This window comes from Halichoeres trimaculatus, unplaced genomic scaffold, assembly GCF_033239565.1.
Source record: "Halichoeres trimaculatus isolate MK-OKI-2021-1 unplaced genomic scaffold, fHalTri1.1 fHalTri1_scaffold_5, whole genome shotgun sequence".
Classification (NCBI taxonomy): Eukaryota; Metazoa; Chordata; class Actinopteri; order Labriformes; family Labridae; genus Halichoeres; species Halichoeres trimaculatus.
In genome coordinates, this window is record NW_027437183.1 from 23,819,964 (window position 1) to 23,833,938 (window position 13,975).

General features: G+C 43.9%; 1 protein-coding gene across 1 annotated transcript; it reads left to right on the forward strand.

The window, feature by feature from the left end:
* Window positions 1-305: 305 nt before the first annotated feature.
* snrnp200 (small nuclear ribonucleoprotein 200 (U5)) lies at window positions 306-13,911 on the forward strand. Its single transcript, XM_074669889.1, has 44 exons — window positions 306-571; window positions 798-961; window positions 2,019-2,190; window positions 2,317-2,509; window positions 2,619-2,674; window positions 2,773-2,871; window positions 2,965-3,117; window positions 3,201-3,300; window positions 3,386-3,522; window positions 3,625-3,702; window positions 3,807-3,980; window positions 4,088-4,225; window positions 4,321-4,476; window positions 4,562-4,732; window positions 4,837-5,030; window positions 5,284-5,407; window positions 5,640-5,789; window positions 5,879-6,121; window positions 6,211-6,399; window positions 6,495-6,692; window positions 6,780-6,932; window positions 7,037-7,117; window positions 7,243-7,326; window positions 7,578-7,684; window positions 7,774-7,892; window positions 7,978-8,132; window positions 8,218-8,407; window positions 8,492-8,665; window positions 8,808-8,968; window positions 9,051-9,278; window positions 9,365-9,556; window positions 9,665-9,843; window positions 9,933-10,084; window positions 10,173-10,281; window positions 10,376-10,484; window positions 11,077-11,266; window positions 11,729-11,893; window positions 12,022-12,143; window positions 12,256-12,399; window positions 12,487-12,663; window positions 12,762-12,922; window positions 13,053-13,134; window positions 13,216-13,308; window positions 13,413-13,911. The coding sequence occupies exons 1-44, from the start codon at window positions 527-529 to the stop codon at window positions 13,560-13,562; spliced, it is 6,411 nt and encodes a 2,136-aa protein (XP_074525990.1). The 5' UTR covers window positions 306-526; the 3' UTR covers window positions 13,563-13,911.
* The last annotated feature ends 64 nt before the right edge of the window (window positions 13,912-13,975 follow it).

A 13,975-nucleotide genomic window follows, 5' to 3' on the forward strand; every position in this document is an offset into this window, starting at 1 on the left:
CTTTAAATAAAATTGAATAAAATATTTATTCACAGTTTTTCTATTATTATTATTATTATTATTATTATTATTATTATTATTATTATTATTATTATTATTATAAACGTTAAATAAAATCTTAGTGTAAAAATAAATACATTATCCCGGGATTGAGAGAGAAACGAGATCTGACAATGAAGGAAAATACATTTAGAAATGTAACCAGTAGAATGACTAAATATTACAACAAACCTGACGAAAAGTGATGAGTCAAACCTTTAGGGGCGCTGTCACTTCCTCCTTTCAGTACTTGTGTTGACCTCTGACACCGGAAGAGGAAACATTAGCGGCTTGTAGTGCGCTCGTGTTAGCGCTAACGTAAGAGAGACGCACTTTGGATGAAACTTTAAAAACAATCAAAAGAAACATATACAAACTGTGCGCGGATGTATCCAGCGTGTGGATAAAGAGGCAGAGTACAGTATTTGAGTCTCTGCTGTTTGTTCTCATTCATCAAAGCGCTGAAAGCTAACACTGACCTGGCACCATGGCGGATGTTACTGCTCGAAGCCTGCAGTATGAGTACAAAGCGGTGAGTACAATGAGTATTATACAGAAAACTTCCAAAGAGTAGAAATCATGTAATGCCCATGTAAATCTTGCAGTCTTTACACATAATCTTGTTCTAAACCAACAAGTTTTATGTTTTTAAGCTCCTTGTTTAGTTAGCCAACCAGCTAACTAGCAGCTAGCCCTGTTGAACTAATGCAGCCTGAAGTCCTGACGGATAACCACGTTTACTTTTTCCTGTTTCTCAGAACTCTAATTTGGTGTTGCAAGCTGATCGCTCCCTGATCGATCGCACACGGAGAGATGAGCCTACCGGAGAGGTCTTGTCCCTGGTGGGAAAGCTAGAGGGGACCAAGATGGGAGATAAAGCTCAGAGGACCAAACCTCAGAAACTGGAGGAGAGACGAGACAAGTCAGTATCTTTAAATGTAGACTAGACAGAATGTTGTGTTAATGAGGCGAAAGTCACGTTGTGATGTCAGTGCATCTATGAACACTATAAATAATGGACTGACAGGTCTTGTTTTTTTTCTTATTTACAATTTCTACATGTGGAGTGGATACTTTCTCTTTGATTTATTATCTGGTTGAACCATGCAGTAAGTCTGTAGTATACCCTCTGAGTCAACTAAACCTTTGGAAATTTTAAACAATTATGACAAAAGCATCACCATAAACAAGCATGTTAAAAGCATATTAAGAGGCTTTTGCAAAATGAAACGTGACTTCTAAATGAACTGTTGCCTATATGGTATGTAAAGAAATAATCTGTGCTCTTTGTTGAAGAGTGTTAAGAAACAAATTTGTCTCATCATCAGCCCTTTAATATACTGAATAAATGCTGCACAATCATACTAATGTCTCTGTATGTGTGTGCAGCATGATGTTGACAGTAAAAGTAAATTTACTTAACAACAAAAACTTGAATTTTATAAAAATGTTCTTGTTCTCTCTGGCACTTAGCATCATGGAGTTGTCATCGAGCTATCCACATTAACTTTCAGTTGGAGACAGAGCGGTACACCACATGGCCATAAGTGCTACAGAAGTTGAGAGAGAGAGGGTTTTACCTGCAAAAAAATTAAGTCCTGTCCTTCACAGCAGAGGATGTCTTCCATCGAATGAACCCTCGGTCAGCATAAATCTATCAGTTGATGAGAAAAGCAACAAAATATATGTGTAATGAGGTACAAGCAGACAACCAACAAGTTATGTGAGCCCATACTCCAATCAAGAGCATTTAATTTTGCTTATTGGTAAAATTACAGGATCAACAGGCTACAACTTAAACAAAAGATAAAACTGATAAAAGACAAACTATCATTAAGGTTAATTTGATAAAAGACTCATATTATTATTCCAAAATAATTGTAATCCAACAATTTTGCCAAATCATGCAGAACTACACTGAATTTGACATGACTTGTCTCGTTATCTCTAAACTTGCGTTTTGTTGTTTGTTAATGCAGGCGGCGGAAGAGAGATGAGGACAGACATGACATCAACAAAATGAAGGGCTTTACCCTCCTGTCCGAGGGCATTGATGAAATGGTGGGCATCGTGTACAAGCCTAAAACCAAAGAAACCAGAGAGACCTATGAGGTTTTGCTCAGCTTCATCCATGCTGCCCTAGGGGATCAGGTGAGTGAGCAGTGTGAACAAAAGGAAACCCATCAGATGGTGGCTTTTATAAACTTCAGCTGGCATGTTTCATCTGCAAAGTTCACTAACAGCTTTCAACGACCTCACCCATGTAATATCTCACAGCCACGTGATATTCTGTGCGGAGCGGCTGATGAAGTCTTAGCAGTGCTGAAGAATGACAAAATGAGGGATAAGGAAAGGCGGCGTGAAGTGGAGCAGCTCCTGGGACCTGCTGATGACACACGTTACCACGTGTTGGTTAATTTGGGCAAAAAAATAACTGACTATGGTGGAGACAAGGACTTACAGAACATGGGTGAGAACATAAAGAACAACTTGTGCTCATAAATATTTCATTAAAAAATCTATGAAGTCTGTTTTATTGAAGCCCCTCTATGACAGTGGTCTTTACCTTTCTTCTACAGACGATAACATTGATGAAACGTATGGTGTTAACGTGCAGTTTGAGTCCGATGAGGAGGTGATGTCTTTTTGCTTGTACCAAACTAAGTCTGACTTAAACCTCGAAATTCTGATCAAGTAGACAGACCCCCTAATTTTCTCAACCTTAAAATTTAGGAGGGAGATGAAGACCAGTTTGGAGAGGTACGAGACGAACACTCAGATGAGGACAGTGAAGGAGAGGAGGCAGATTTGGGCTGCACTCTGTCAGCAAATGTAAGTGCCACATCTGAAACAAATTTTTGACAGGAGGAGGACTCTACACTACATAAAATTTAATCTATGACTCTTTTCCATTTCTTTTTTTAGCTTGGTGCGACTGGAGATGTGATGACGGTGAAGAAAAAGGATCTACATCCTCGAGACATTGATGCTTTCTGGCTCCAGCGTCAGCTCAGTCGTTTTTATGACGATGCCATCGTCTCTCAAAAGAAAGCTGACGAAGTCTTGGAAATCCTGAAGGTACATCTGACTGTTTTTCTTTGGCACTTGATCATCTTTATTCTTCACACCTGCTCATCCATCTTTCTGCTTGTATTGCACAGACGGCCAGTGATGACAGAGAATGTGAGAACCAGCTGGTGTTACTGCTCGGCTTCAACACCTTCGACTTCATCAAAATCCTCCGTCAGCACCGTCGAATGAGTAAGCAGTGCTGAAAATGTAGTTAAACATGACTTCATCCTGAGCTTGTGAAGTTGTTAATCACTTCCTGATTTCTGACACACAGTTCAGTATTGCACCATGCTGGCGAGCGCTCAGAGCGAGGCCGAAAAAGAGCGGATCATCGGGAAGATGGAGTCTGATCAGGAACTGTCAAAGATTCTTTACCAGCTACAAGAGACGGAGAAGGAGGATATTATTCGGGTAGAAAAAGGGCTCTTTTTATTTAAGTATGCTGAAAATGGTGCTTAAAGATACCTAGGTTGGTTCCTGATGTTTGTTATGTGTTTGGATTTCTGTTCTTAGGAGGAGCGGTCTCGCAGAGAGAGAGTGAGAAAGTCCCGTGTTGATGATATGGAAGCGATGGATATTGATCATGGAGAGGTAAATGATGCTCAAACCGTTCATCAAAGCATAAGCAAGTTAACTCGTTTCTTTAGTTTCAAAGAATCCAAGAGAGCTTTATATTTAATGTCCCTCTCCTATAGTCAATGGCCCCCCGCCAGCTGCTGGACCTCGAGGACCTGGCTTTCACACAGGGAAGTCATTTCATGGCCAACAAGCGTTGCCAGCTGCCAGACGGCTCTTTCCGCAAACAGCGCAAAGGTTATGAGGAAGTTCATGTGCCAGCGCTCAAACCCAAACCTTTTGCTGATGATGAGGTTTGTTCATTCATGATAGTGTCGACCAACTATGTAAAACAATTCAGTAGAGTAAATATTCATTGTGCGTATGTGTGCCTTACAGTGGTCGTATTATTTGTCTGCAGGTGCTTGTTGCCATCGAGAAGTTGCCCAAGTACGCACAGGCTGGATTTGAAGGTTTCAAAACACTGAACCGCATTCAGAGCAAGCTGTTCAAGACCACCATGGAGACAGACGAGAACCTGCTTGTGTGTGCTCCTACGGTAAGATAACTCTTGTTTTAAAGCTAACAGCCAAATGGAAGTTTATTCTGAGGTGTCTTTTTCTGCTTCACTGTTAATCTTCTTTGTGCACACAGGGAGCTGGAAAGACCAATGTGGCCTTGATGGCGATGCTGAGAGAAATTGGAAAGCACATAAACATGGACGGGACCATCAATGTGGATGACTTCAAAATCATCTACATCGCTCCCATGCGCTCACTGGTGCAGGAGATGGTTGGAAGCTTTAGTAAGGTGAGGTGCAAAGAAGGAGTTGTTAAAAAAAAGGATTAACTGGATTAACTGGAACTGCAATTAACACATTTCCGACTTTTCTCAGCGCTTGGCAAGTTACGGCATCACAGTGTCCGAGCTGACTGGGGACCACCAGCTCTGCAAAGAAGAGATAAATGCCACACAAATCATCGTCTGTACGCCTGAGAAATGGGACATCATCACACGTAAAGGTGGAGAGCGCACCTACACCCAGCTAGTGCGGCTCATCATTATTGTAAGTGTTGCGGAAACATGAAAAGATGTGAAAAATTTTCAGTGCAAGGTGCAAATGATGTATGAAAAGTAAAACTGAATGATACCAAACTTTATGCTGTTCAGGATGAAATCCATCTGCTGCACGATGACCGTGGACCTGTGTTGGAGTCTCTGGTTGCCAGGACCATTCGTAACGTGGAGCTGACCCAGGAGGACGTGCGTCTGCTGGGCCTCAGTGCCACACTGCCCAACTATGAGGATGTGGCAACTTGTCTGCGTGTAGACCCTGCGAAGGGACTGTTCTACTTTGACAACAGGTACATTGTTAAGAGTAATATGTAAAGATTTCACAGGGTGCTGTTACAGCCTTGTGTTTGGACCAAGGTCCCAGCAGCCAGCCCGGATTCAATTCCAACCTATCCACTGTCCTGTCCTCTCTGAGTAAATAGCAAGAAAATATAACTTATAAAAAATTTAAAAAAAAACAAATTACCCTTTTTTTTCTTGTTCACATGTTAAGAACATTTTCATTGCAGCTTAATTTACCAATACTGTCTTTTTTCTCTAAAGTTTCCGCCCTGTGCCACTGGAGCAGACTTATGTGGGCATCACAGAGAAGAAGGCCATCAAGCGTTTCCAGATCATGAATGAGATTGTGTACGAAAAGATAATGGAGCATGCTGGAAAGAACCAGGTGAGTGCTTCCTGATGTAGATTATTGGGTTTAGGACACCATCGTTACAGATTCATCCATCAAAGTTGAAGGAGTTCAAACTAAACACAAAGTGTAGGTTATGCACTTTCAAAACTACAGTTTTTTAACATATGCTGGATTAGAAATCAAACTATCAGAGATGCAGGGAGCACAGCTTTGTTTCCAACCTTGATCTTAAAATGACCCTTAACTGACTGAATTTGCTCGTTAGGTGCTGGTGTTTGTCCACTCCAGGAAGGAGACTGGAAAGACTGCGAGGGCCATCAGAGACATGTGTTTGGAGAAAGACACTCTGGGTCTTTTCCTCAGAGAGGGTTCAGCTTCTACTGAAGTGTTGAGGACTGAGGCAGAGCAGTGCAAGGTGAGCCAAACCCACCAACACAAGGAACAATGACCACATCTGAAATGTTCTCTGTTCTTAATCAGTATCCTATGACCCTTTGTCTCTAGAACCTGGAGCTGAAGGATCTTCTGCCTTACGGTTTCGCAATCCATCACGCTGGTATGACCAGAGTGGACCGTACTCTGGTGGAGGATCTGTTTGCTGATCGGCACATCCAGGTTCTGGTGTCCACAGCTACTCTGGCGTGGGGTGTGAACTTGCCCGCACACACTGTCATCATCAAAGGCACTCAGGTGTACAGCCCAGAGAAAGGCCGATGGACTGAGCTTGGAGCTCTGGACATTTTACAGGTGGGATCACACTGCTTTGATACAGTATAAAAAGAATACTTAGTAGCTTTCCTCACAGTTAAAACTCATTGGATTGTGTCTCGTTTCAGATGCTTGGTCGAGCCGGTCGTCCTCAGTACGACACCAAAGGAGAAGGAATCCTGATCACATCACACGGAGAGCTGCAGTACTATCTGTCACTGCTCAACCAGCAGCTGCCCATCGAGAGCCAGATGGTGGGAAAGCTGCCCGACATGCTCAACGCAGAGATCGTACTGGGCAACGTGCAGACAGTGAAGGTAAGCAGTGTGTCAGCGCATCGTCTGCTAAACAAGAAGTTTATGCAGTAATTCTCTGTCGTCATTCCTCTTATTTGTCACATTTGTTTTGTCAGGATGCTGTGAACTGGCTTGGCTACACATACCTGTACGTGCGCATGCTCCGCAACCCCACCCTGTACGGTGTCTCCCATGACGACCGGAGCTCAGACCCCCTGCTGGAGAGACGTAGGACAGACCTTATACACACAGCAGCCAATGTTCTCGACAAGAACAGCCTCATCAAGTATGACAAGAGGACCGGCAGCTTCCAGGTGCGCATATCCATCTATCAAAATCACAACCTGAGTTAGCAGAGTTAAAGCATTTAACACTTCACTTCTTCACCTCTCAACCTGAAGGTTACCGACCTGGGACGCATTGCCAGTCATTTCTACATCACCCACGACTCCATTCAAACTTACAACCAGCTGCTGAAGCCCACTCTCAGTGAGATCGAGCTCTTCAGGGTCTTCTCACTCTCCTCAGAGTTCAGAAACATCACTGTGAGAGAGGTACGTCAGCTTCAGACAGTCACAGTTGTTTGGTGATAACCTGCAACAAAAACGATTCAACTTGAGCTGAATTAAAAGACTGACGCGTTGTTTCTGTCTCTTAGGAAGAAAAGCTGGAGCTGCAGAAGCTGCTGGAAAGAGTTCCTATACCTGTGAAGGAAAGCATCGAGGAGCCCAGCGCTAAGGTAGTTTTCACAATCAGTTTAAGTATTTCTGGATTTGTAAACAACCATAATGAATAGGTAAAGGTTACATTTGAGTATTGTTCCACATAATAAAAACATCCTGAATGTTATGGTTTTATTTTCAGATCAATGTGCTGCTCCAGGCGTACATCTCTCAGCTCAAACTGGAAGGCTTTGCTCTCATGGCTGATATGGTCTATGTAACACAGGTACACCTGAACTCATCATTTTCATTGTTGGTCATCCATTTGTTTTTCACCAATTTTAACCAAAAACATGTTTACATAGAAAGTCATAAAATTCATAATACAAATAAGATCAAAAGAAAATGCCATGTTTACTGCAGGAGAATAAATGAAAACAATCTATAATGACCAAAAAAACTCGAAATACTTCTGTGCCCTCTGTTTTGTTGTCATGAGATACATTTAAATTTTGGATGTGTTTTATTTTTCCTCAGAGTGCTGGAAGGTTAATGCGCGCCATTTTTGAGATCGTGCTCAACAGAGGCTGGGCTCAGCTGACGGACAAGACCATGAATCTTTGCAAAATGATCGACAAGAGGATGTAAGTCTGCAGCGTCACCAGAACAGGCTTTCATGTGTTTTTATCCTCCCGTGCAAGCCGCTGATATTCTTCATCCCGTCTCTCCGCAGGTGGCAGTCCATGTCTCCACTGCGACAGTTCAAGAAGCTGCCGGAGGAAGTCATCAAGAAGATCGAGAAGAAGAACTTCCCCTTTGAGCGTCTCTATGACCTCAATCACAATGAGATTGGTGAGTTTTCTTCTCTTCCTTTATGTCTCACTGCGCTCCCTCTTCATTCCTGTGAAGCAAACACACTGAATGTTTTATTTTCCAGGTGAGCTGATCAGGATGCCTAAAATGGGAAAGACCATTCACAAATATGTGCACCAGTTCCCCAAACTGGACCTGGCAGTTCACCTGCAGCCCATTACCCGCTCCACTCTGAAGGTGGAGCTCACCATCACACCTGACTTCCAGTGGGACGACAAGGTCAGGGGTTAAAACTCACAAAGTGCTGCTCCTGCCTCTGCCAGTGTTTTTCAGACCTCTGACGTTCTTTCATTTCTGCGCTTAGATTCATGGCTCTTCTGAGGCTTTCTGGATCCTGGTGGAGGATGTGGACAGTGAGGTGATCCTGCATCACGAGTACTTCCTGCTCAAAGCAAAGTACGCCCAGGATGAACACCTGGTGACCTTCTTTGTCCCGGTGTTCGAGCCTCTGCCACCGCAGTACTTCATCCGTGTGGTCTCAGACCGATGGCTCTGTGAGTAACTTCATTCATGAGGAAAATGACTCGCATGATGTGTCTGTCTTCTTTTGACTCTGGTTTTTATTTGACCTTGTTCAGCCTGTGAGACTCAGCTCCCAGTGAGCTTCCGTCACCTGATCCTACCTGAGAAATACCCCCCACCTACAGAGCTGCTGGACCTGCAGCCGCTGCCTGTCACTGCTCTCAGGAACTCTGCCTTTGAGGCTCTCTACCAGAACAAGTTCCCCTTCTTCAACCCAATCCAGACACAAGGTACAGAGCAGAAAGCTGTCCTATTTTTGTCTCTATGTCTCATCTCTTTTGTTTCTTTAAATTGTTATATTAAGAATGATGTATGTTTCCAAGGCTCACAGTTCATCACCATTTTATGTATTTCCTGTGTCTGTCCCTTCAGTGTTCAACGCGGTGTACAACAGTGATGATAATGTGTTTGTGGGAGCTCCCACTGGCAGTGGTAAAACCATCTGTGCTGAGTTTGCCATCCTGAGGATGCTCCTGCACAATGCAGAGGGTCGCTGTGTCTACATCACGCCGATGGAAGCCCTGGCTGAACAGGTATTTGGCCACTTAGAAAACAGTATTTCATGTCTTTTTCTTTCCACGCTCAATGTTAATGCCTGTTGTCTTTGTGCCTCAGGTCTTCATTGACTGGCATCAGAAGTTCCAGGACATCCTGAACAAGAAGGTGGTGCTGCTGACAGGAGAAACCAGCACAGATCTGAAGCTCCTGGGAAAAGGTGACATCATTGTCAGCACCCCAGACAAATGGGACATCCTGTCTCGTCGCTGGAAACAGAGGAAGAATGTGCAGAACGTCAGCCTCTTCATCGTGGACGAGGCACACCTCATTGGCGGAGAGAACGGGGTAAGAGCAGCAGATCTTCTTTCATGTTTACTACGTTACGGTCACCTGTAAGCAGTGCATTAATATTCCTCATGTCTGTTGATCAGCCCGTGTTGGAGGTCATCTGCTCCAGGATGAGATACATCTCCTCTCAGATTGAGCGTCCCATCCGCATCGTGGCCCTCAGCTCATCCCTGTCCAACGCCAAAGACGTGGCTCACTGGCTGGGCTGCAGCACCACAGCCACATTCAACTTCCACCCCAACGTCAGACCTGTTCCTCTGGAGCTGCACATCCAGGTCTGTGAAGACCAAAATAACTCAAACTGGCGTTTATCATTCCTGAAGCAGCCAAGCTGCTGTAAAATGCCAGGTTCCTGATTTGTTTTTGACCTGTCTTTTGTTCAGGGCTTCAATGTGAGTCACACTCAAACTCGCCTCCTGTCCATGGCGAAGCCTGTCTATCACGCCATCATGAAGCACTCTCCCTCCAAGCCGGCTGTGGTGTTCGTGCCGTCCCGCAGACAGACTCGCCTCACAGCCATCGACATCCTCACGTTCTGTGCTGCAGACGTCGTCCCTCAGAGGTCGGTTACCACATGATCTGGACGATGAATTAACTTTGAACCTGCTCCATATCTTCACTCTGTGGAAAAATAAATGTTTCTTTCTGTAGATTCCTGCATTGCACAGAGAAAGACCTCGCTCCATTCCTGGACAAAATAAACGACTCCACTCTGAAAGAAACTCTGGCTAACGGCGTGGGCTACCTGCATGAGGGTCTCTCTGCAACAGAGCGCAAAATAGTGGAGCAGCTGTTTAACTCTGGTATGACTCACCCCTGCGGCTCACCTTCAGCTCTGTCTGTTTAGGTCCAGGTATAACTAATAAGACACGGTTTGATTTGTCCTGACAGGTGCTGTTCAGGTGGTTGTATCCTCTCGCTCACTCTGCTGGGGCATCAACATCTCTGCACACCTCGTCATTGTCATGGACACGCAGTACTACAATGGAAAAATACATGCGTAAGTCCATCTCTCTTCGGGCTCTCTTGAATGTTCGTACTTGAGATAGAATGTGTTGTTAGTGACGGTCTTATGTTTGCCTGTTTACTCACAGGTATGTGGACTATCCCATATACGACGTCCTCCAGATGGTGGGCAAGGCTAACAGACCCATGCTAGATGATGAAGGACGCTGTGTCATCATGTGTCAGGGCTCCAAGAAGGTAATCACACTTGTAATTTTTTACCTCCGCCAAGGAGGTTATGTTTGTGGGAGAGTTTGTCTATCTGTCTGTGTACTCGAAAAGGAACAAAAAGCTCTTGATGAAATTTTCAGGAAATGAACTGAAATCAAAATGGGATAAGGAAGAGGTGATTGAGTTTTGGAGGTGATCCAGACCACCATCTGGATCCAGGACTTTTTAAAGGATTCTGTATCATTGTGAGATAGGGCCTGTTTTCACCATATGTGTAAATAACTCCACAATAAATGGTCTGATTGCTTTGCAAAACAATACAAGACAAGGTCACCATAATTTCAGACATATGGAAAAGTACGATCCAGATCCTGGCAATATTCTGGATACTAGGATCCGGAATATAAAATATGTACTGGGTCATCATACAACATCATACATCAATTTGCAACTAGCACCAAATTGTAGCAGACAGTCTGCTGAAAGGGAGTATAACATTAAAGTAGGACTAAAGTGTTGTGTGAGGTCTGTGCTCTCTAAGTGCTTTTCTAGTTTTATTTAGTGACTTTTTCTGTGCAACTGTAAAAACCAAGCTGTTTGTTTTCTCTGCGCTCAACAGGACTTCTTTAAGAAGTTCCTGTACGAACCTCTGCCGGTGGAGTCTCACCTGGATCACTGCCTCCATGACCACTTCAACGCTGAAATCGTCACCAAGACTGTGGAGAACAAGCAAGACGCTGTGGACTACTTGACGTGGACGTTCCTCTACCGCCGTATGACCCAGAACCCCAACTACTACAACCTGCAGGGTGAGTCTCGTCCCGTCGCATTTGGGAGGCAAAAAGGATAATAAGGCCAAGACGATATGCTTTTCTCGTGATTCTAACCTATTCTGATTTTACGGGTGCTGATTTAATTTAAATTGTGTTTCTTTGATATTTAAGATTTTCGTGAGTTTTATTTTGCTTTTCTAACACCAGACCATGTGAAAAAGTTAAATGATAATGATGATGATGTCTACAGACTATATCAGGAGCCATATTGTCCCATAAAATGCGCATCACATGAGTCAGAGAGAAACATTTTGCCCTCTGCTGTGGAAAAGTGGTAACTTTTTTTTAAAATCCAGTTTACGAACAAAGACTGAAATTAAGAATTTGAATATGAGGGAAAAAAATTGGATGTATTGATTTTCAATTTTTTTCCTCCCACCCCTGAAAGATAAGGGTAGGACAGGATGTTTAATGTGAAGTTTTGTTTCACCTTGTCAGGAATGTCCCATCGTCACCTGTCGGACCACCTGTCTGAGCTGGTGGAACACACACTCCATGACCTGGAGCAGTCCAAGTGCATCAGCATAGAGGACGAGATGGATGTTGCGCCGCTTAACTTGGGCATGATTGCTGCCTACTACTACATCAACTACACCACCATTGGTTTGTACTCCAAGACTGTCCTAATGCCCAGAGTATCTTTTATCATTGTCTTTTTATGAATGTAACAACTACATTATGCAGCACACAAGAGTTTATTCATTGACTTTGTGTCTGGTTGTGTTTGGCAGAGTTGTTCAGCATGTCCCTGAATGCAAAGACGAAAATCCGTGGGCTGATCGAGATCATCTCCAACGCTGCAGAGTACAAGAACATTCCCATCAGACATCACGAAGACACACTACTCAGACAGGTAACACGTTTTAACAGATCACATGTGATTGGCTACTTCCTGTGATGACACTCCATTTGGAGTCCTTGAAATCAAAACAGTGTTTAAACACTTCATTCTTCTTTTATTTTAGCTGGCACAGAAGGTTCCCCACAAACTGAACAACCCCAAGTTCAACGACCCACACGTGAAGACCAACCTGCTGCTGCAGGCTCATCTCTCCAGGATGCAGCTGAGTGCTGAGCTTCAGTCAGACACTGAGGAGATCCTGAGCAAAGTACGGATGAGTAATGGTTTCAGTTTCGACTGTGGGGATAAAGAACATCAAATGACTTAGCTTGAAACCTGTTTGTTGTGTTTGCAGGCGGTCCGTCTGATCCAGGCCTGTGTTGATGTGCTGTCCAGTAACGGCTGGTTGAGTCCTGCACTAGCAGCCATGGAGCTGGCTCAGATGGTCACTCAGGCCATGTGGTCCAAGGACTCTTACCTCAAACAGCTGCCCTTCTTCACCTCAGAGCACATCAAGCGCTGCACAGACAAGGTACATGAGCCTCATTAAACTGAAGTTTCTTAATCAAATCTTAACCGCCCTCTCCATTTCAAGAAATGTGCATCGGCTTCTCTCTTTCTTCTCATCAGGGCGTTGAGAGTATCTTTGACATCATGGAGATGGAGGATGAAGACAGAACTGCGTTGCTGCAGCTCTCAGATGCTCAGATGGCAGATGTGGCTCGCTTCTGCAACCGCTACCCCAACATTGAGCTGTCGTACGAGGTGGCAGAAAAGGACAACGTCAAGAGGTGTGTATGGATCCTGTCTATTTACTCATTTATAGGGTTGGCTGTAAAGGGTTCTCATGAGTGAAGTCCATTTTTAATGGCTGAGTGCGATTTGGAAAATCTTGATGGTTGTATTTTTGTTATTCCACAGTGGCAGCCCCGTTCTGGTCCAGGTTCAGCTTGAGAGAGAGGAGGAGGTGACTGGGCCCGTCATCGCACCTCTCTTCCCTCAGGTAATCATCCTCTTTCTCATTTCCAGAAGTCCCATGAAGAGATTCTCATTGATAATAACATGAGCATTTTTATTGATGCAGAAACGTGAGGAGGGCTGGTGGGTGGTGATCGGAGACCCCAAATCAAACAGTCTCATCTCCATTAAGAGGTTGACTCTGCAGCAGAAAGCAAAGGTGAGAGGGTCACCACAGTTCTTCTCTGACTAATTATATAAAAGTGTGCTTCAAAACCAGCTGAGGCATCATTGTGTCTTTCTGCTCCGCCACTCTCTCTGCAGGTCAAACTGGACTTTGTTGCACCAGCGATGGGGGTTCACAACTACACTCTGTACTTCATGAGTGACGCGTACATGGGCTGTGATCAGGAGTACAAGTTCAGCATTGATGTAAAGGAGGCTGACAGCGACGGAGACAGCGACTCAGATTAAAGAGTAACATGAGTTTTGAAGACTCTCAAAGCAGTTTGATTTATATGAAGAGGAGTCAGCATGTGTTTTTTTTTTACTGTAGATATTCTCTGACTCCTGTCTGAAAGCTCACATCATCTTCTCGTCTTTGTCATTTTATTTAGTGTAGTCCTGTCTCAGTTTTAATCCCCTAAATGATGTGTGCCAGTCCAGATTTGCTGTGATCAGTCGTGTTTTACAGATTCATGGTAAAGCTCCGGTTTCTGTTAGGCTCGTGTAAAGTTGGATAAACTTTGTATTTCCAGATCAGCTGTCAGCTTTCTGTGCAAAGAGAGTAGATAAACCTCACAAATAAAAAAAAATGCTCTTACTCCTGATTGGGTCTCTAAATACTACAGGAAACTGCTCTTTCACGATACTTGAACTGTTGTGAA

Coding starts and splice junctions, on each gene's coding strand:
- snrnp200 (XM_074669889.1), top strand. CDS start 527: ATGGCGGATGTTACTGCTCGAAGCCTGCAGTATGAGTACAAAGCG. Junction 10,485..11,076: donor TGTGTCAGGGCTCCAAGAAG/GTAATCACACTT, acceptor TGCGCTCAACAG/GACTTCTTTAAGAAGTTCCT. Junction 12,144..12,255: donor AAGACACACTACTCAGACAG/GTAACACGTTTT, acceptor CTTTTATTTTAG/CTGGCACAGAAGGTTCCCCA.